This window comes from Barbus barbus (genome assembly GCF_936440315.1).
Source record: "Barbus barbus genome assembly, chromosome: 29".
In the NCBI taxonomy this organism is placed as follows: Eukaryota; Metazoa; Chordata; class Actinopteri; order Cypriniformes; family Cyprinidae; genus Barbus; species Barbus barbus.
Window position 1 is genome coordinate 27,662,222 of NC_136757.1, and position 24,186 is coordinate 27,686,407.

At 33.8% G+C, this 24,186-nt stretch overlaps 1 protein-coding gene across 1 annotated transcript in view; it reads left to right on the forward strand.

The window, feature by feature from the left end:
* The window catches only part of LOC306849565 (septin-2), a 28,913-nt gene extending 6,982 nt beyond the window's left edge, over window positions 1–21,931 (forward strand). The window contains exons 5-12 of the mRNA XM_079384698.1: window positions 672–795; window positions 3,414–3,548; window positions 4,557–4,674; window positions 17,127–17,228; window positions 17,319–17,464; window positions 18,535–18,618; window positions 18,716–18,773; window positions 20,251–21,931. Coding sequence (XP_079240824.1) covers window positions 672–795; window positions 3,414–3,548; window positions 4,557–4,674; window positions 17,127–17,228; window positions 17,319–17,464; window positions 18,535–18,618; window positions 18,716–18,773; window positions 20,251–20,319 — 836 coding nt within the window. The 3' untranslated portion in view covers window positions 20,320–21,931. The remainder of the gene's footprint in view (window positions 1–671; window positions 796–3,413; window positions 3,549–4,556; window positions 4,675–17,126; window positions 17,229–17,318; window positions 17,465–18,534; window positions 18,619–18,715; window positions 18,774–20,250) is intronic.
* Window positions 21,932–24,186: the final 2,255 nt, after the last annotated feature.

A 24,186-nucleotide genomic window follows, 5' to 3' on the forward strand; every position in this document is an offset into this window, starting at 1 on the left:
AATTTACTTTTATAAAAGCATATGGAAGCCCTGTAAATAAAAACAGACAAGCAAAAACACTTTTCAATAAAACATTTTACAAATAGAGATCTGTTATGTTCTAAATGACACTTATATTATACTAATATATAATATATTATAATATATTGCATATTTCACCTAATGCAATAAAGGAAGACATTTTTAAGTGTGCCTTAAGTGTCCAAATGTTTTTTTGCATAAAATAATATTTTTTATAATATATTATATTTATTGCATATTTTGTCTAATGCAATAAATTAAGACATTTTTAGAGTGTGCCTTAAGTGTCCAAATGTTTTTTTTGCATAAAGTAATATTGTCTTCAGCGTGATGCTGCTCTCGGTGGAATGCAGAACATTTCTGATTTAGATGCTCAATGCATGTAGAATCCCTTCAAATCCCTCTGTTGAGCACTTTGTCTATGAAAGCTCTCTAGAGTAAAAGGTTTTTTTCAAGAAAGTAATCCCATCTGTTGCTCAGGGCCTCCTCCCAAAGGTTCTCAGAAAATGCTCATTAATCTTTTTCACGGTGCATCAATAAATCATTAGTATTTTTAATTTGATTTGCCTTTATGCTCTGCCTCAAGTGTTTCTCTTTTTTTCTGTAAACTTGCGTGTTTTTGTTCTGATGGGATGTTGTTGTACTTGCAGAGAAGATCGAGCGCACGGTCCAGATTGAAGCGTCCACGGTGGAAATCGAGGAGAGGGGAGTAAAGCTCCGCCTCACTGTGGTGGACACGCCTGGATACGGAGACGCCATCAACAGCCAGGACTGGTCAGTGTGAGCTAAATCAGACCAAACCTCCCTTTAGAGACATCCGGAGACATCTTCAATTAGAAGAATGAATCATACTTCAAATATTATTTAAAATTAATTTATTATTTTATCATTCTAAAAGTGGTACGGTAGGGTTAGTTGTTATAATAAAAATAAATTAAATAATTTTTGACATTTCTGTCTTCTGAGCCATATATTTATTTCCAAATTTGATGTTCTTCATGATTGTGTCAGTTGTCCCATTCACTCAATCATTTTCCCTGTAAATTATTGGTGGTAGATAATGACGGGATATTTGCAAAGCACAGTACACCTGCTGTAAATACATGCTGTTGCTGTTCAAAACATGGTATGCTTACATTTGCTAAAAATTTTGAGGCATTTACAGTGTTTCTGCGTTGCATTATTGCATTAGTCCAAATGACATTTTATTACTTTTTCATTACTCTCTTGTACAGGATTGGACACATTTCTTAGTATTTGTTTTGTTATTTTGAAATGTGATATTTTGTCTAATGCATTGAAATTAAGACATTTTTAAGTCTTAAGTATCCAAATGCTTGTGTACATGTGAGTGGGTCATTTCCTTCACTCACAGTTTAATACAGAACAGCATTTCTTTGTTCTGACATCTTTGTGCATTTAAAAAATGCTACATGAACCACAGATTTAGGCATCTTGTCATGCAATTTTTAAAAAATTTGCATGCAATTTTTGACTATTTTAACTTGACTGATGCATCTTAGAAATGCAATGCTCATGGCAGAATTAAAAAAAAAAAAAACTCAAAATAATTTGGATGCATAATGCAAAGATATCCGTCTGCATCTTGCTTTAAAGTTGATGCATTTAGATATTATGTTTTCTATCATCCAACAGCTAAATCACTCTCACAGCATGCTTATTACAGAAATAAGTAGATCTTGACTTGGCGCCATCTTGACACATGCCTAGTTTTTTTTTTTTTACATAATGTGTGTTTACTCTTAAATGCACTTGCATTGGTGCTGCTGTTGTTCTGTATCAAAATTTCCCTTAGATACTAAATGTTTATTATTACAGATATCTACCATAAAATTATACCTTGCGTATAATTCTAAGACCGGACTGATTATTAATTTAATACCCCATGATTTGTGTTTGTGTATCTGCATAGCAGAGATTATTTGCATTATGGCACTTGACTGTAGACTGGAGGCAGCTGTTGTCTCTTGTTGCTCTATTGGTCATTGAGCCTTGCTAAGGAATGCTGGGAACGTCCTGTTTGAAAGAACAATATCCTCCCCGTCTCTCACCCACATACTTTTCAGGCTGATAATGAAAATGTGCCATCCACGTTACCTACCTACCGTCATATCACATTTTCTTCTCCTTCAGCCTCTCGATAAGGCTGCGGTGTCAAGGCCGATTCATGCATGATGTCTATCAGAAGACACAGAAGTGGTTTAGTTCTGGTTAGGGGTTAAGTTTAGTTTAGTTTAGTTTAGTGTGTGATATTTGGATAATCTGGAAACTTTAGAGCAAAAGGGAAGCTGGTGGCGAGACTTTAGAGAACTGAGAGTTGATGCATATCAGGGTCATTGTAGCAAAAACTTAAAATAAAAGTATAAACATAATTTTTACTGGAACAAAAATGTTAACTGAAACAAAACAATTGATAAAAACTTCATATATTTTAAAGAATTAATTCAGTTTGTTGCCATGTCAGGATTTCTCATTTTTAGTTTTAACTTGATGTACTAAAAAACTACAACTGTAAAAAATATATAAAAATAAAACTAAAATAAATATTGATGATGTATTGATGTATTTTTTTTTTTTTTACTTGAAATAAGATCAACTTTAACCTAAACAAAATAAAACATATAAACTTAATTATTATTATTTTCAACTACCGGTAGTTGCCAAAGAAATATTTCTAATTTTTAAGTTGATGTACTAAAAAACATATTTTACTCGAAATAAAAAATGGTAACAAAAAATATATATTTTAATAAAATATAAATGTAAAACTTTTTTTTTTTTTTTTAACTAGCCAAGGGAACAGTTCTTATTTTTATTTATTTAACTTGATGTACTAAAAACTCAAATTAAAAAAATTGTTTTTACTTGAAATTAAATGTTAACTGAAACAAAAATATATAAAAATATACATAAAACTTTGATTAAAAAAAAAAAAAAAATTATTATTTAACCTGATGTACTAAAAAAATGAAATAAAAATGATCAAAAACTGTATAAATGTTTAAAATTGCTAACATTTACTTAAATTTAAAATAAAAAAGAAAGTATAAAAATAAAAACTAATTCAAAATATTATTAAAATCTATAATAAGATCTCAATGACAATAAGTTAACACTGGTGCATGTGGTCCTGGACAGGAACCTGTAAACATGATTTTGTGGAGGTTTTGATAAGCTTTATTTGGACAAAGTGGTTGTTTGTTCGTTTCTAAAGTGCATCCTGATATCTCATGATTAGATTATGGTTTTGTTCGGCTGAGATCCGTATCCGATGCTTGTTTAATGCGCTTGTTTAACAGAATCACAAGCTTTTATGTCTGAGTAGTTCCTTTCAGCTCGTTCTCTGTTCTCTGCTTTATTCTGTTCGACAGCTTTAAGACGATCATCCAGTATATTGATAATCAGTTTGAGCGATACCTGCACGACGAGAGCGGCCTGAACCGCAGACACATCGTTGACAACAGAGTACACTGCTGCTTTTACTTCATCTCTCCGTTTGGACACGGGTAAAACACCTGCACCTTCTGCCTTTCATCATCAGTCAATAAAACCTGTTATTCATGTAGAAAGTGGCTTTAGCCTTCAATTAAGGCCTGTTTGCAGCAGAAGTGATGCATTAAAGCAACATGATTCACCAACAAAAACCACAGGTGGAACTTACACCAAAACTTTGCACTTTATAGTTTAAGTTCAAAACAGAAATATTAAATGTTTTTCTCGTCTGCTCACCAAGGCTGCATTTATTTGATAAAAAATGCAGTAAAATCAACTAATATTTTTACAATTTAAAATAACTTTTCTATTTAAATATATTTTAAAATGTAATTTATTCCTGTGATGCAAAGCTGAATTTTCTGCATCATTTCTCCAGGCTTCAGTGTCACATGATCCTTCAGAAATCATTCTAAGATGCTGATTTGCTGCTCAAGAAACATTTCTGATTATTATTATCAATGTTGAAAACTGTTGAGCTGTTCCATATTTTTGTGGAAAGTGAAACATTTTATTTTTCAGATGAAAATTATTTTAGATGAAATCTAAAAATTTCAAAAGAACAGCATTTATTTGAAATATAAATTTTTCATAACATTATAAACAGATACCACTTTTCCAGAACGAGTCTGATAGCGATACCTTTATTTTTGGTACTTATCGATACCGTTACCTGTATTTTCATTGTGCCTTTTTTTTTTCATTATATATTTTTTTCAGGATTCATAGATGAATAAAAAGTTCAAAATAACAGCATCTTTTAAAATAGAAATCTTTTGCGACATTATAAATGTCTTTACTGTCACTTTTGAACAATTTGATGCATCCTTGACGAATGAAAATGTACATCTTTATTTTTATTAAAAGAACAGCATTTATTTGATATAGAAATCTTTTGTAACCTTATAAATTTCTTTACATTCATTTTTGTTCAATTTAATGCATCTTTTCTTAATATCTTTCAAATTTTACTGACCCTAAACGTATGTGATTTGTGCTTCTGTGTGCTTGGTTTTTCCCAGCCTGAAGCCTCTGGATGTTGAGTTTATGAAGGCGATCCACAGCAAAGTCAACATCGTTCCTGTGATCGCCAAAGCTGACACGCTCACGCTGAGAGAGAGAGACCGTCTCAAGAGAAGGGTGAGGATCGGACTCTTTCTGTCTAGAACAAGCACAACTGATCATTTGACCTATGACTAGTTGACAACAAGCCACAAAACTAACAACAGATGTTATATATTTGATCATCTTTGGTGTTGATTCCAGCTTGTGCTCTTTAGAATAATGAATAACACACGTTTGACTGGTGCATTGAGTGTTTGGTGATCAGACGGCGTGTTACTGTAGGGTGGGGTGTGCATTGTGACATTCTTGGCAGTCTGGCATGGACACAAGTATAGAAAAAGACACGCTGGCCATGTACTGTATGTGCTTTAGTGAGCAGTTCTTCATGGACAATAGTGTTCTCCTTGTGAAGTCTGCAGATGTTTCCCTTTAACACACACAGAGAATCACACACCCGCTGGATTGTGTCTGAAGTAGGGTCAGGTGTGTGTCGACCTGCACGCTCCGCGTCTTCCTGCTGATGTGCTCCGCAGGTTAAGTGGGACAGTGATTATGTGGCGTGTATCTGGCTCCACTTCTTTGGGATGTTATCTGTAGTCCCACAGGAAGTGCTCAGATCAACATGAGCACTGGAGCTTGTTCAGCATTTCTGCTGCTGTTTTGAACACAATTATGTTAATGATTGCAAATGGTGGAGGTTTATTTTGCCAGTTTTAGAATCATACACCGCCTCTGTTTAACTTAAAACTTTCAGTTTCATTATTTATATACAACATATACAACACAAATTTGAAGCATTGTTTAGGTGCATAAATTTTATACCCACTAACATTCAAAAGTTTGGGGTAGGTAAGATTTTGTTTTTTAATGTTTTTGAAAGAAATCTCTTCTGTTTACCAAGTTTGCGTTTATTTGATTAAAAAATCCAGTAAAATCAGTAATATTCTGAAATATTATTACAAATTAAAATAACCGCTTTCTATGTGAATATATTTTAAAATGTAATTTATTTCTGTGATGCAATGCTGTATTTTCAGCATCATTACTCCAGTCTTCAGTGTCACATGATCCTTCAGAAATCATTCTTAATATGATGATTTGCTGCTTTAGAAACATTTCTGATTATTATCTGATTATATGCTGAAAACAGTTGAGCTGCTTCATATTTTTGTAAAAAATAAAACAAAAAAAAACATGATAAATTTTATTAAAAGTATTAATTTATTTCAAAAAGCACAAAATGTCTTACTGACCCCAAACTTCTGAATGGTAATGTATCATAAATGAGGCTAAAAATATTATTTATTTAGTGCGAATTCACCTTCATTTGGATCCCTATTGTTTATGACAGTTAAAAATACTTATCTGATTTAAAAAAAAAATTAAATATACCATCTGGTAGTTATATAATATAAAGATACTGCTCTGTAGTGAGCTTTTTTGTGTTAACTTGTAGTGTGGCTAATACTGTTTCAGAAGTGTATAATGGCTATAATTTAAGTCAGCAACATGTAACTTGGTTAACTATAGTAGTTACCTTAACACTAGTTATTTTAATCTTAGGTTTGTGTGTCTGTTTATAGAAGAAACATGTACTATATACTCATTGTGTTGAAGTCTTCTGCCTTTTCCTGTAGCTCGGCATGTTGTACGTTATTAGATTTTACATGACAAAAGAGTCGTAACGAGACAGTAATGAGACAATTTGTCCTCCGTCCCCGGCATTCACTAACCTAAACTACTGTTAAACCCCCAGACACCTGCTGATCAGTGACTTTCACTAGTATGAACAACAAAAACAGCCCAGTAGTTACTGAACTCTTCTCATTTATGTCTTGAGTTTAGGGTGTTCTGATTAGTCGTCCCAATTGACCTCTGTCAGCATCTTTTATGTGTGTGTTGTAAACATTGCCTCATTACTGAAAACGGTCCGTTTTAGATAAGACTGATGGAATCTAGCCCACATCCTGCAATCAGTGCATGAACGTCCATTTAGGTCTCAAGGAAAGATCAGTTAAACCTTCTCCACCATCAGCCGTTTCAAGCTAAATGACCCAAACAGATGACCCCAAGTGTGTGTGTTCTTTGCTCTACAAATGTGGGGTTTTCGGTTTGATGTAATGATGTCAAATAGAAATAGTTCACACAGAAAAACACAACAAACATTTTCACTCGTGATCCAATGCACTTCCTTGATGGCTCAGAAAAGGACTTCATTGCCTGTGCTGGTCCATTTTTAGACATGGCTTTGGACACTGAATGCTTGTATTTTTAGTAGTTCCTGTTATTCGCCTGATCCTTAGATGCCATTTTTCTCTTCCTGCAGGTAATTTCAAAACACATTTTGATCCACATTCCCACATTGCTGTGTTAATTAATGCCTGTTTTGTTGTTTTAAAGGGAGAGTTCATCACAAATGAAAACTAAATCTTTACTCACTTTTCAAACACTTTTTCTTCTTCACAAAGGAGATGATTTGGAGAATGTTTATGATGTTTATTGTCCATACAATGAAACTGACAGCGATCACATATTAATTAAGCTCCAAAAAAGACCAGAAATACCATAAAGCACTATAAACGTATAGTCTATAAAGCTTATGCAATTTATTCCAAGTTTTTAAGGTCAGACGCAACCGTTTTTTCAAAGAAATTAATAGTTAATTTAGCAAAGACACATTAAATTGATCAAAAGTGACAGTAAAGACATGTTACAGAAGATAAATAAACGCTGAACTTTGTACTCATCATGGATTTCTGAAAAATAATATGTATCAGTTTTCACAAAAATATGAAACAGCACAACTGCTTTCAACATTGATATTAATCAGAAATGTTTCTTGAGCAGCAAATCAGCATATTAGAGTGATTTCTGAAGGATCATGTGACACTGAAAGGAATAGTTCACCCAAAAATGAAAATTCCGTCATTAATTACTCACGCTCATGTTGTTCCAAACTCATAAGACCTCCGTTTATCTTCGGAAACACAAATTAAGATAGTTTTGATGGAATCTGATAGCTCTCAGACCCTCCATAGACAGCAAGGGTCCTTACAAGATCAAGGTCCAGAAACGTAGCAAGGAAATCGGTAAAATAATCCATGTGACAGCAGCATTTCTGGGTGAACTATCCCTTGAAGACTGGAGTAATGATGCTGAAAATTCAGTTTTGATCACAGAAAGAAATTTAATTTTAAAATATATAAAAATAGAAAACAGTTTTTTGAAATTGTAATAATATTTCACAATATTACTGATTTTACTGTATTTTTGATCAAATAAATGCAACCTTGGTAAGCATAAGATACTTTTTTTTTTTTAAACAGGACTAAATTATGTTTCTTTGTGGAACAGCCCTAAATTTAGGTCCTTATTCACAAGAAATCTTTCTCCTCTCTGTCAAATCTCATTCTCACTAAATAATAACAGAATTTGCATGTTTGGCCGAACTATTCTTTTAAACCATTCCCTTTACTGTTGCTGAGAAACCCAAGACTACTTGAAACTTGATTGTTTAGAACTTAATTTTAGGAAATTGCTCCATCGAACCTGAATGTTAATGTGAATGAATTGGAGGAAGTTTAATGCTTGTTCTTTTCATTGGTACCTCCACAAATGCTTGAATCCTTTTTTTTTTTGCATTATCAGAAAAGGATGAACACACCCTTCAAGTTTTTCTCTACCTTATCTTTTTCCAAGAAGACTGAGGTAAACTCTTGGATGCATCGTAGAAGTGCAAGTCAGCAGTTTAGTATTTCCCGCTCCCATTCATGATGCCGGTGAAGGTTCCCAAAATCCTGCCGTAAGCTTGACAAATGACCCATTGTGTCCTCGCGGCCTGACTGATATTTATGTTTGATTTTCACCCTCACTTTCTCACCGTGATAGCTTCGCTCTCATTCTCTCACAGGATCTTTCTCGCACCATCATGAAAGGGGGAAGCAGCTTGTGTAGAACAATATGGCCTTCCTGTAATGTGTCAGGCCGATTGGCAGGGAAAGCCGGGTCAGCGGTGTGCAGGACTCTTATCTGAGACCAGAGTGAGGTCATAAAACCCTGAAACTTATAAAGTACTCGAGGGACGTTTAGGTAGCTCTCACTTCCTGCCGTAATGGTAATATATACCGAAGAGCAGCAGATCTCGTTCGTGTGAGAAGGAAAGCCGAACTGACGCACATCAGGGCGCATATTCTCTAGTAGAGTTGAATGCGATTCCCACAGGCCAGATTGTAGGTGCGCTTGGTGGGTTGCATTGTTGTGTTTATGTGAATTTGAATGTTATTGTTGATGTTTGCCATGCTGTGATCCCGATCACACTCATATCTCAGTCTCCAAACTGTCAAAGCTTTCCTCTCTTTGTCCTCTCAGTTGGCTCAGTGGGAGAGACGTACGAGCGCTGTATGCGTGTGAGATCGTGCCCTTGCCAACCGTTACCAATCTTGTTGTTTTTAAAAACACAGTGAGGTCAAAAAGTCTGAGAGCACTTCTGAATATGCATCTGTTTAGCAAATGTTTTTTGTTACGAAAAGTATTGTCAGCATTGCAGTTTGAGTGAAAAATAACATCAACCCAGACATTTATGATCATTCTGTGTAAGCAAGAAATCTTGACTCTGACAATTTATCAATGACACTCAATGTGTGTGTACGTATGTGTAGCTGAATATTTTGCAATTTTTCATATTTAACTAGTAACTAATATGAATTTTTTTGCAGTGTATAAATATTTTTTAATATAAATATTCATCCATAATAAATATATATTAATAGTAATTATAATATAAATTATTAATATAATGTATTTATAAATAATCTAAATATATATTACTGAATATTTTGTCATGTTTTAATATTTAAACAATATTTACTTAATATTTAATATTTTACTAAATATTATATATATATATATATATATATATATATATATATATATGTGTTTATACATAATTTATATTTTATATAAATTAAGACTTTTATATAAATTATGCCTAATTTAGATTTATGTAATTACCTATATAAATTATGACTGAATATTTTGTCATATTATTATTTAAATATTTTATATTTAAAAACTGGGCTTCACAATTTCTGCTTATTTTTTGGCTTTAATATCAATAACAATAATATATATAGCAACTTAAATTTCATATATATATATATATATATTTATTATTATTATTTTATATATATATATATATATATATATATATATATATATATATATATATATATATATATATATATATATATATATATATATATATATATATATATATATATATATATATATATATATATATATATATAATTTTTTTTATATATTTATATTTGAATGGTTTTCAATGTCGTCTCAGACTTTCTGACCTCACTGTCAATGTTTATGATTTTATGGCTGTATTGTCATTGTCTAAACGCAGGGCTTTGGTGTTAAACGTGTTGTTTACTGCACAGTGTGTGAAACTCTTTTTTTTTGTAGTTTGACAGAGCTGTGAGGTCACTTTGTTTTCAAGGCCAAGTCTTCATTTGACATTCATCTGACGTCGTTATCATGTCATACTCCACTGCAGAAATTAAAACGGTGAATATCTCATGGTTTGGGTACGTCCGTCTCCACATTCTTCTCTTAAATGAGGGTGTGGTTATTTATTTGTGTTCTCAGGCAGAATGATTGCATCCTGGAATTGCTGCTCACGCACTCCATATAAAACAATAAATATCCAGTATCGGTCACATTTCAGTGACCATGGCTTGACCTTTATTTAATGTTTCAGTTGTTATGTTTTTTAAGAACAGAGTAGATAAAGCCATAAGACTTGTACCACCTACAGTCCTTCTTGTACCAATCAAATCCTATTTACAATTAATAAACCTGCTCTAAAAAAGGTTTTTAATTTAAAGGAAAAATTCACCCAAAAATCTTTTACTTACCCTCATGTCATTTCTTTTTTTTGACACACAATGCATGTTGCACTATTCTCACTTTTTAATGCAAGTCTTTCAAGCTTCAAAAGGACATGAAAGCACGATGAAAGTAGTCTAGAGTTGAATGATTAAACAGTCATTTAAATAATAATTTAAACAATGAATAACTAAAATTGAAAAAAAAAATTCCATCTCTTCCTCACACAAAGCTATCATACAACTTCAAAAAACCCTGAAATATAGTGCATAAGTTATATAAAATACGTTTACGGTGCATTTGTGTCCTTCTAAATCTTGAAAGCCTCAATGACCAGTATAATTCTTCAGGGTTTTTTAGGGTCTTCTGCAAATTAAGGCCTTAAAAAGATCTTAAATAAAGTCATAAATCATAAAGTAATTTTATTAAACGCTGCATGCACTGCAAAAAAAAAAAAAGAGAATCTCCCGTGGTATTCTTGCCTTGCCTTGAGCTTTAAATCAAGATAAGTTTATTTAAAATGCAAAATGACCATAGTCTTAGTTTCTGAGAAACTGAACAAAATGACGTTTATGCTTAAAATGTGAATGTTTATGTGAATGTATCTTATGCAAATCTTTCAATTAAATTGACTTTAACCTTTTTTTTGAGCCTTTTCGGTGTGATCAGTAAAAGTTATTCCATATATTATTTTTTTTTATAAATGAAAAATGCAATCTTTGGAAGTTGTTTTTTCCAACTGTTTTACATTTACACATAGAGAACAGTTTAATTCCCTTCAGTTCAAAGTTTTCTGGACCTGGTTTTAAAAGGTCTTAAACTGACCTTCACAAAACCGGCAGAAATTGAACTGTTCTTCTAAATTTCTTCTAAATTGTCATACAGTTTTGGAAAGACATGAAGGGAATTAGATAATGACAGTTCATGGCATGCATGTTTATTTTTTGGGTGAACTGTTTCTTTAAAAAGCATATCTTTTCTTGGGCATACCAACATGTGACATGTTGAAATACAAAGGTGTTTTCTGCCAGAAAATCAGCTACATTTAAATTCTGCCAATTCTTATCTAATCATTCATACATTAATTGTAGCATTGCTGAAGGCCTCCACACACACAAACACACATTGACAGGAATTTGCTGGAGTGAGCATCTCCTCGCGTCCCGCTGCTTCAGAGACGCCAGATTAACATTAGCCCTGGTAGCGACACACACACACACACACACAGGTCCAAGTAATTGGTCAGTCCTGTTGAGTTTCTTTCAGAATTATATAACACCCCTGTGTGTTTTTGTGCGAATGAAAGGGCTTCACGAGCCGCAGGTAGCCAGCGGTTTCATCCAAGACACAAGGGATCACAATTAAGAACTTCACAGCTTTTCGGTTCGACACACTTTACTGCTGAGTAGTGACTTTTACCGTATTTAATAATTGCTCATACTGCGCTGTTGTGCAATTTTGTTGGTTCCACGAGCCTCAAACAATATCTTGACTAAAAGCAAAGTGTTATTGTGTTGAAATACTCAGTGATGGGTTTAAAGCATGTAAATTCTGTAGGGAGTGGTTGGGCTAAAGGTGCTCATTCATGCTGAAACTTGACTGTGTGAAACTACTGTTTTGCTCCCTGAAGGATAAGCTCATGATAATTGGTCTATAGACAGGAAAACTATATTTAACTTATTTAGATGTGTTATGTACTTAAATATAGTGCCTGTCCTGTTTGTGGCTTGTATTTTTGTGCAAGTGACCAAATGTTTACAAGCCTCTTTAGTCGTGCAAATGTTACAGTATGCAACCAAAGCACAGGCTGTCATTTAGTCATTTAGAATTTTTACTTAAAAACCGTAATCAGGTTAATGTTGTTTCTGGCCTAGAGCACTACTTTCCTTTATATTTAAAGCATTTTCAGACTCTCCAAAGGATTCCCAGAGTAACAGAACTGTGTTTAGGTGCTGATATTTACAGATGCAATATTTTAACACGTTCAAATTTTTTGTCTCGCCTGTTTGCATTTACATTTCAGTTTTGCGCTACCCAAATTACTCTGCGTCACTTGGTATTATCAAGTGAGTCGTGTGTTTATGAATCCATGCTGTGTTTTTTGTCTCTCAAACAGGAATTTTGAACTATTTGTTGCTATAAAAACTTGCTTGCAGGCGGTTGCATAAAAGACTACAATTACCATAAAGATGTGAGTTTGTGTTTTACTAACTGGTTTAGTCATTATATATCAACTTGTTTGCTACTACTGTCCTAAAACCTACTTAAAATTTCTATTTGGAAACCTGTTTGTGTCAGTCGTCTGTCGTGTGTCTTGTGTCCATATTTGGTTTGTTTCCTGTCCTTGTTTAATGTCATCATTAGTTAATTCTTGTCCAGCTGTGTTTGTCTCATTATCTATGATTATCCTGTGTATTTATAGTCCTGTCTATTCAGTTTGATTGCGTCTGGTCTACTCATTACTCCCCGGTGTTCCTGTCTGTATCAGCCTTGCCTTGTCTTGCCCTGCCGTGATGTCTTCATTAAAGACTGTTATTTTGAGTTACATCCTCGTCTCCGTGTTCCTGTGTCCTCCTCGTGTGTGCACCGTGACAGTTTGAAAAGAAACCATAGCAATTTAGTTTTCTGGATTGATCTACAAATTGATGTTGGATTTAGACACATTATATGTCATTCAAAAGTCTGGGGGCGGTAAGTATGTTTTTAAAAAGTCTCTTCTGCTCACCAAGGCTACATTTATTTAATCAAAAATAGTACAATTGTGAAATATTACAATTTAAAAGAACTGATTTTGACTTTAATATATTTAAAAATTTATTCCTGCGATGCAAATCTGAATTTTTTGCATCATTCCTCCAGTTTTCAGTGTCACATGATCCTTCGGAAATCATTCTAATATGCTGATTTGATGCTCAAATAACATTTCTGATTATTGTCAATGTCAAAAACAGTTGTTCTGCTTCATATTTTTGTGGAAATGGTTATATGTTATATTTTTACAATTATTTGATGAATAGAGAGTTCAAAAGAGCAGTGTTTATTTGAAATTGAAACCTTTTGTAACATTATAAATGTCTTTACTTTCACTTTTGATCGGTTTAATGCATCCTCGCTAAACAAAAGTATTAATTTTTTCAAAGTAAATTTAGAAAATCTTTCTTTTTACATGCATGCAGGCAGATTTGGTTGACAGGGTGAATACAGCTTGATTGAGCACTTGGCTGAAAAGACTCCATTGTCCAGCCCACACGAGCTTCACCCACTCTTACCCGCAAATAGTCTTGCTCCGCAAACACATGGTCACGACTCATAATGCATCCTATGACAAACAAATTACAAGCATAATATGTGAAACTCGCTTCCTTTTTCATTTCGGAGCCATAGAGAAACTCCCGTGCCATTGTTCCAGGCCAGACTCCAGGTGCCTCTGCCAGCCACGTGAACACGCTGCCAATGCAAACACATTCAGCCTCCGAGAAAGACAGGCAGAGCTAATGATTGTGTTGAGGCCTGCGCCGATAAGTCACATCAAGATTCTCAGTGCTGGCGATAAACCGTGGAAAATCCTTGTTTCCATACCCTGTGAAGAAACCATTATCAGCGTGCAACTGTGTGAAAGGTTCTTGATGATGTGCTTTTGCATGTTAACATTCACGGTCAAAAACCACACACAAAAAAGAGGTTGTATCTATGAATTCATCCCTTTTTTTCAAGAATTGTCCCTTATCTTGAAAAAGTGGGTGAATTTATAGAAGTTACCAGAAGTTAGTTCAAGTTAGCATGCAAAAGCACAAGATATATTTTGCACATTGATGTTGGTCAATTTACATTAGTGTTAGTTTTTTTTTTTTTAGACTATTTTTTTTCTAGTCATTTTATGTGCCTTTGTCATCATTATTATTATTTATTTATTTATTTTTCAGTGGTCGGTTGCTTAATATGCTAAATTGTTTGCTGTGACAACATTGTTAAAGGGGAGATATGATGCATTTTTTAAAGATCATTATTTTGTGTATTTGGTGTAACAGAATATGTTGACATGCTTTAATGTTCAAAAAACACATTATTTTTCAAATACTGTACATTATTGTAGGTCCTCTATGCCCTGCCTCTCTCAAACGTGCCGTTTTCTACAAAGCCCCTCCTTCCAACAAGTGCATCTGTGCAACTGACCCAGTGCATTGTGATTGGCCGAGCACCACAAGCACGTGTCAGAAATGTAACGCCCCTAGATTTGTATTTTAAAGACAACCAGTTCGAAGGGAGCATATTTTGCTTTTTGGGTTAAAATAATTTCTTAATATGAAATTCGAATGGCTTGACAATTAGATTAGACTGTACAGAAATTGAAATCTACACACTAATACACACTATACTCCTTGTCACGCAATACTGATGTTGTTAACATTAATAATTTGAGAATAAAGTATAACAATAATAATAATTTGCACGGTTTGATGTGATATGAGCTAACCGATCATTAGATTTAATCACCATTGGTAGCACGATTTATTGTAATGCTTTTTTCCTCAATTGGTCAGAACAAACTTGGCAGACTTGTTACTTGTTCAGATGGCAATATACTGTGATAATTCTTATTTGGGTCATATATTCCCAGACGTAGGCTAGAATCTTTGATTCCTAAGTACAGTATCCAGTATACAGGACTGCAGCTTTAAATGACCTTTTACCTTTATATTTCAGGATTTTTTTTTGTTTTTTCATTTTTAGTCTTTTTTTTTATTTATAATTGTTTTAATTTTTATTTCAGTTTTAGTATTATTTTCATACTTCAAATACTAAAAAAATTTTTTAAATAATTTACAATTTAAACTTTTTTTCAGTTGGTTGCCAAGGCAACATTTCTTATTTTAGAGGTTTCACTTTACTTTCACTTTCATTTTACTCAGCTGTATTTCAATTAACACAAGTGTTTTTCAATAGTTTTAGTTTTGGTTAACATTATCAACATTGATGTTCACATGCCTTTCGGCTGTTGTGTTGCGAATCCACTGACCAGCTGCTTATGAAAATGTAATTTTGCACATTCCATAATCTGCTTTTCTTGTTTTAGTTTTCATGTACAGCCATATCTTAACTTCCTTTCCTGTGCATAAAAGTCTCTATTGTGCCACTTTTCTTTGTTCATTGTGAAGCAATGTGTTTATTTGCCCATTTGGAGGTCAAGTCATCCAAAATTTCAGTATCTCCACACCCCAGATCTGGCACGAATGGGAAAGATGGACCCTTATAAATCTTGCACGCTTATTCCCTTCTTCATTGGTTTGATATAGTTTGATCAGATGAAGCACATTTACGGTCATGCACATGTTTATTTGGACTCGCAACAATGACACCCACACAAACATTAACACACACGGTCCCGTGTGACCCGGTCTCGCTGACTAGTCATAACAGGAGGGGGATTCTGTAAAGAGCAGCGGAGCAGGAGCTGCTCTCCCATTGAAACGCGCCCCCGCTGAGATTACATGAAAGAGAACGAGAATGTCAGGAAGAAGCTGCTGGTGGCGTCACTACGTAATGGCATTGTGAATGTGCTTCTCAGAAAAACAGCTTTGAAGTTAGAAAAATAAATCCTCAAGTCTGATCCGCCACAGGTGCTTCGGAAATGCGGCCTTTTTATGTAGTTTTGGCTTAAGCAAAGCTATTTTTCAATCTCATATTCGCTTTATCAGTTTGTTCTGACACACTGAACTGAGAATATCTCCCAGACCGCTTTGCATCACAGCTTGCACAGGTTGATTTTGGTGTTCAAGTCAAGGGGTAAGTGGGGTGAGGTTTTCAGCTCTCTGCCCTAGATCTGTTTCATGTCCGATCGTATCTGTTATCTGACTTCTTTTGACTCTGACTAGCACCAGACTCACTACATGTGGATCCAGTGGTTAGTTTACATTGTGTGATTCATACGATTCCTGTTTTTAGCATCAAAGAGTTTCCTCAGAGCTCTCTGAGAACGGTCCAAATGACAACGTGCTGAGAGAACTTTGGAAGACATGACATGAAGACATGAATTTGGACTAGTTTCCAGTGTTTTGGAAGAACATTCAGTGCAATTTCTAAACTAAAATGGAATGGTACAGGCATTTTAGAATTACCTTGTTTTTAGCAATCAGAGCCATTTCATAACAGTGACTGCAAACATGGAACAGCACAGAAATCATATATTATTTGTGTTCTGTATTATTTGCCTCTGTGTAGGTTCAGTAATGTGTAGGTTAAGTTCTATTCATTGCCATTAAAGTGAAATAACTGAACATAAACATAGGTATATATATACTAGCAGTCAAAAAGTTTTTGAACAGTGTTGTTTTTTTTTTAATGTTTTTTAAAGAATTCTCTTCTGCTCACCAAGCCTGCTTTTATTTGATCCAAAATAGAGCAAAAGCAGTAATATTGTGAAATATTTTTACTATTTAAAATAACTAATTTGCATTTGAATATACTTTAAAATGTAAATTATTTCTTTGATCAAAGCTAAGTTTTCAGCAAAGTATAATAAATATATTTTTTTGCATTCCATTCATAATTCTACTGATTCAGTCACACTGGGACGACACAAATCTGAACGCTAAAGTTTATCATTTTTAAATAAGCTTTTCTTTTGTCAGATTTTGGACGAGATCAGTGAGCATGGGATCCGGATCTACCAGCTTCCCGATGCTGATTCGGACGAGGACGAAGAATTCAAGGAACAGACGCGTGTCCTAAAGGTCAGAGGTCAAAGTGTTTGAGTTCATTATCAGCACTGCTTGACCTCCCGAAGGCTTTGATTGAAGTTGAAGGAGTGTGTTTGTGTGTAGGCCAGCATCCCGTTCGCAGTGATCGGCTCCAACCAGCTGATAGAGGTGAAGGGGAAGAAGATCCGCGGACGCCTGTACCCGTGGGGGGTGGTGGAGGTGGAAAACCCCGAGCACAACGACTTCCTCAAACTGCGCACTATGCTGGTGTGAGTACACACACACACATTAACCAGGTCTTAACCTCCTGAGTATGAGAAAAGTGTGAGCAAAGACAGAAAAAGTAAAACTGTTTACATGACCTTATCCACCCTCTGACCCTTAGAGTTCAACACAATGTTTTCACGGCTGTACCTTCAAGACTTCTAGATATAAATAACCAGTTAAACTCTTCACATGCCAAATGTGACCCTGGAGCACAAAACCAGTCTTAAGTCGCACAGGTATATTTGTAGCAATAGCCATCCATACATTGTATGGGTCAAAATTACCCATTTTTCTTTTATGACAAAATCATTAGGATATTAAGTAAAGATCCTGTTCCATGAATATATTTTGTAAATTTCTTACTGTAAATATATCAAAACTTAATTTTTGATTAGTAATATGCATTCCTTAGAACTTCATATGGACAATTTTAAAGGCGATTTTCTCAACTCTTTTATTTTTTTTATTTATTTATTTTTTTTTTTTGCACCCTCAGATTCCAGATGTTCAAATAGTTGTATCTCGACCAAATATTATCCTATCCTAACAAACCATACATCAATGGAAAGATTATTTATTCAGCTTTCAGATGATGTAGAAATCTCAATTTCAAAAATGTTACCCTTATGACTGGTTTTGTGGTCCAAGGACACAAATGCATGATTTATTTATTCTCAATGGTGATTCTTGTAAGTTATGTGTCTCAGTAGGCCTACTGTAATTCATTGAAAAGTGTAATACATTTAAATCAGCATAAAAATTAAAATAATAAAATGCAAGAGACCACCATAAATACTTCAAATAAATAATAATGTCTTAAATAATATAATATTTATTTAAAAAAATAAAAATTAGTTTATGCATAAATCTAATTTCTTATTTCTTTCCTTTGATTTTAGTGTGAAATATGACCTGGATGGTCATATCTAACTATCTTAAGGCAATTTTTCTGTGATTGTTGGCCTGATTTCTCCATTTGTTTTCCAGTGCCCTCTGCTGATGATGTGTGCTTGTTTCTCTCTCTCTCTCTCTGTGTGTGTGTGTGTGTGTGTGTGTTTGTGTGTGTGTGTAGAACTCACATGCAGGACCTGCAGGAAGTCACTCAAGATCTCCACTATGAGAACTTCCGTTCAGAGAGACTAAAGCGAGCTGGCAGGTATGTCAAATCACCAAATCAACCCAGTCACAGATCATCATCCTGGACATGAACGGATCTGTGAGTGAACATTTGGTGTCCATCTGTGTTCCCGCAGGGAGGCTGATGAAGATGTGTTGGACAAAGACCAGATCCTCATGGAGAAGGAAGCTGAGGTGGGTCACAATGTATATGCAAGTGAATTTGGGATTTTGGCTATCGACTAGAAGTTTCTTACTATCTATCTGTATAAATATGTTCTGTTCGATTAGTGTGCGGTATTCTGGGCTATGGGAATGTATATCTCAGTCGGGTGTGGATGCAATCAGAGCAGTTTGTAAACATCAATGTCTGCACAGGAAATGACACCTGCTTCCTGCAGCACAGAACATACAGAAACACTTGCAATGTAAAGAGTGTGTTTGTTTTTACAGGTTTAATCTACCAAATGTCCCCACAAAGATAGTAAAACCTGAAATCAGCTACAGTATGTTTATTAAACAGATTAATAAACATGCTAACCAACGTTTTAATATTTAAAAGTGCAAAAAGGGAGGGTTTTAGGTTTAAGGGTATGTTTAGAGGATAGAAAATATCATTAGCTCTCTATAAAAACAATATTAGTTAAAGACAACAAATATACAAAAACAAGCATCATCAAAGAGTTTTAAGCATCATCTTCAGTGATGTATTCAGAGGAGCAGTTGTATACATTGTTCTCTAATTATCATGATTGTTGTGGTTAGACTTTAATTAGAGACTGCTGGGTAATTGTGTTTGTTTCACTGTGTTTGTGTACGTGAGTTTGTGCTGTAAAATGCGAAAATACATAAACACACATTTAGCTGGATAAATATATTATGCATTGAACCAGATGATATGTTATATTACAGTGATATATAAATAAATACAGTAAGACCAGTGAAATATTATTACAATTTTAAATAGCTGTTTTCTAATATATTTTCAAATGTAATGTATTCCTGTGATGGTAAATCATTTTCGTTACTCCAGTCTTCAGTTTCACCCGATCCTTCAGAAATCCTTCTAATTTACTGATTTGCTCCTCTGTTATCAATTATTATCAGTGCTCATTTACTAATAATGGTTCTCAGTGTTGCTGTTTAATATTTATGTGGAAACCAATCTTCAGTGAATGGAAAGTAAAAAAAAAAGTGCATTTATTTGAAATAGAAAAATGTCTTAATTGTCACTTTTGATCAATTTAATGCAGAATTGCTGAGTACTTAAAAAATAAAAGTTTTTAAAATCATACGTACCCTCAAACTTTTTAATAGTAGTGGATCACATTTTCCACAAAAAACATAAAACGGCACAACTGTTTTTAACGCTGATAATAACAAGTGCTTCTTGAGCATCAAATCAGTATATTAGAATGATTTCTGAAGGATCATGTGACACTGAAGACTGGAGTGATGATGCTGAAAATCAGCTTTGATCACACGAATTTATTGCATTTTAAATGTATATTTAAATAGAAAACAGTTATTTTAGATTGAAATGTTTCGCAACATTACTGTTTTACTGTATTTTTGATCGGAGAAATGCAGCCTTTTATCAAAAACTTAGAAAAATCTGGTACTGGTATATATTGTGGAAACAGTCTCTCTATCTGCTTTTCCTCTCTTGCAGCTGAGACGCATGCAGCAGATGATTGCTCAGATGCAAGCTCAGATGAAGATCAAACCGGGAGACGACTAAGTGTGTGTGTGTGTGTGTGTGTGTGTGAGTGAGAGAGTGTGTGTGTGTGTGTGTGTGTGTGTGTGAGAGTGTGTGAGTGTCTATTTGTGTGTTGTGGGAACAGGAAGTGCCATCAGACTGGAGGTTCCATTATCCTGCCCATTTCTAAACACTATTTGCTTGTCGAATCCCTCATGTTTATCAGATTAAGGGAACGTAATGATAATGTCGTCTAATTCATATAACCACATCACTATCGCAGCTCCGCCCATACGAATAACCTCAACACTGAAACAAACGGTCCGTTACCATGTCATTTAATCAGTCAGGTTAGATGCTATTAATAATTTATATCGCCTGTAGTCAATCATGGTTTCATTGACAATGTTCAGCATATGTTCATCTGTAGATTGATCAGGGTTTGTGGTCAGCTGGAGACTGTTTTTCTGTGCCAAACACTCTTTTTAAGCTGCTTGGCTTGTACCAGTCATGCATCAGACTGGCATATGTTTACCTGATCACCTCGTCAATACTTTATAGAGCATATATATTACTTTGACTGCGGATGCATGGGATAAAATAAGAGGACGATGCACTGGTAGATGCACCTGGTCAAGTTTACAATTTTAGAAAATGTACCTGTTCATAATCATCATGCATTCACACAGACATGAATTAATATCAGAGTTTGTTGGACTGGTGTTTGCGTGTGAGCACTTACAAATTGTTGATTTGAGCTGCGTTGGGCAGCACTTCCCTCTAGTGGACTATACAGAAAAACACAATAGAAAGCACATTAAACTATATTTTGCCAGATTGGATCATGAAAAAACTGACTACAATTGGACCATCTCTTTTTGTCAATGATACAATACATGGTCATCTTTTTGAAAGGGAAATCAGTTCATAAAGTGGCGCAGCAAATTTTGTTCACCTTTCTTATTTAGAGAGTGTGAATCTAGTAAAATGACGGTAAAGTTATGTTTATTGTGGACGCACTGGTTCGGCTGTTGGTTTGTATTTTGATTCACAGAAATACCTTAAAACTCCATTTAGAGACATGGTGCACACATTTCTCTTCTTTTATACTTCTAATGGTTTGGAGTTTGTTTTCTATCATTTTTATAGCTTTATTTTCACTTTATTTGCTACTTTAACATTAACATCTACCGCAGTGATCTTTCATTTCTTGTTTAACTGCTGGAACATTTATAAATGTGTGTTTTGAAAGTTCATCTAAACGGTACAAGGTCTAAGAAACGGACTGAAGCGCACCATCACTGCCTGCACATCGATGTCCGAGTCAGTTTACAGCATTAGAGTTATTTGCTAATTATTAATGTAATGTCTGCTGTAAACACACTGATTTTGTTTTGTTGTATTTGTGGTTCAGCCCAGTTATTTTGACTCGTTATCTCCTGTTTAGGCCTTTTTTAAAGTATTAACGCGGCTGTCGTTGTGCGCTACAGTAATGCTTACTTCCCTGTTTTTTGTATTTGCTCATGTTGAGAAATAAATAACTTTCTGAGTCATTTGTCTGAACGCTTTAGTTTCCTGCAAGCATAAAGTCTCAGAAATGGTTTTGTAAATATCATCCGTTTCTGTTTGTTCACCATAAATAGTATTTTGCTCAAAGGCGAAAGATTATTATGCTTTTTTCATTCACCGTTTTTGACTAGTTTCACTGACCCTGCAAATTAGGATAAAAAAAATTAAATTGAGAGAGACCATTTTTCAATTAAAGACTGTAAAATTGATTGACACCACATCAGTGTTGGGTGTAACTAATTACTAAGTATAATTAGTTAGTGTAATTTAATTATTTTTCCCTTGAAAAAGTATAGTAAGAGATTACTCTTATTTTTTTCAGTAATTTTAATAAGTTACTTATAGGCTGTAGAACATTTATAGTGGATTTAACATCAAAATTTAAAATCTAACTTTAAAATGCATGCTTTTTATGCACCTTCTCACTTTCAATACTTTGGTGAGTTAATAAGAATATTGGTAACACTTTAGTGTCCAATTCTCACTATTAACTAGTTGGTTATTAGCATGAATATTTCTGGGATATTGGCTGTTTATTATTACTTAAAAAGCACATATTAATGTCTTATTCTGCAAGACCTCATTCTAAATCCTTAATCCTACCCAATTCTTAAACAGAACAACTACTATTAATAAGCAGTAATTAGGAGTATTTTGAGGCAGTAGTTAGTTAATCGCGAGAATTGGAGCCTAATCTAAAGTGTGACTCATCTAAAGTAGTTATTTGAAAGAATTAAAAGAACTGTTTCAGGTCTATCCTTGTATCTTTAACTTGTCGAGGTTGATAGGATTTAGAAAGTCATTAGTAATAAATAATTAAATACTTTTTGGAGAGTGTAATTTGTACAGTAATCTAATTACACTGTTGAAGATGTAATTAGTAACTAGTAATTAATTACTTTTTTAGAGTAACTTACCCAACACTGCTCCAAATATAGTTTTTTTTAATTAATATATATTTTAAAATTAGGTGCATTTAAAACCTTTTTTTACTAAAGACTGTAAAAATAAATATAATTAATTCTTTTTTACTAAATGTAGGCTAAACATTTCATTTTTACATAATTTTCAAAGTAAATTTAAAACATGTTTTTATTAAAGAATGTAAAATGAATTGACACCGAATAAAGCTTGTTTTAACTAAATGTAAACTTTAGATTTTTGAGTCATTTTAAAATGACGTAAATTTAAAATGCATTTTTGTAAACATTTTATTTTTAGATCATTTTCAAGGTAAATTTAAAATGCATTTTTTATTAAAGAATGTAAAATTAATTGACACCAAATAATATCTTGTAGACGTATACTTTATAAATTAGCTTCATTTAAAATGCTGAATTAATAAAAGCCTTGAATATCATTTGTACAAGTACTATAAAACTATAGATTTAATATGAAAAAAACTACAAATTTAATGCAATTTAAAGTTTTTGGTTGTTTTTTTTTTACTTTGAATTTTTGGAAAAAATTACAAAGAAGAAGAAAACAAAGCAGAACAAAAGACAATATCAACTTAATACAATAGATAGATAATAATAATAATAATAATGTTTTTTTTTAAAGGGGGGTAAATAAAAGTGTGGCTTAGGAAAACAATGGAAATGCACAATCAGTATCATACAATAGAGTTTAACTGATAAAGGAAAACCAAAAAATGTTAAAACTAAGATTCAGTCTGTTTGACAATAAAACATGATCCCTGACATATTGCTTGAAAGAGCCCCAAGCGTTATTAAACTGGCTAGATGAGCCTCTTATAACCAGAATAAAGAGGACATCACAGATCCATTGTTTTGGAGTTCTGCTCCTTCCATTTCAGCAATATTAGTCGCTTGGCTAACAGCATGATAAAAGCTATACAATCAGATTTTATCTTTGTAAGATTATATGACACGGGAGTAATTCCAAAAATGGCTATCAACGGGCAGGGGGAAATCGATTTACCTAAAAAACCAGAGACAGTTTCAAAAACAGTGGACCAGTAGCTCCTAAGCTTTAAACAGGACCAAAACATATGTGCATGAGAGGCTGGGGTAAACTTACAACGATCACAAGCAGGATCTATATGCTGAAAGTGCTTAGATAGTTTTAACTTTGTCCAGTGTATACGATGTACAACTTTGCTGCAGAAGGCCGTGTCTTGCACAGACTTGTGTAGACTGATTCCCAGTCCTCATCAGGAAAAACTATTTCTATGTCGTCTTCCCACAAAGCTTTTATTTGGGAGTGGGCTCAAAATTTTACAGTAAATTGGCGATATAATGCCTTTCCATCTATCTAAATGATCATATGGAGAACATGGAGGCGGATCAGGAAACTGAGGGAACATTTTACGCACAA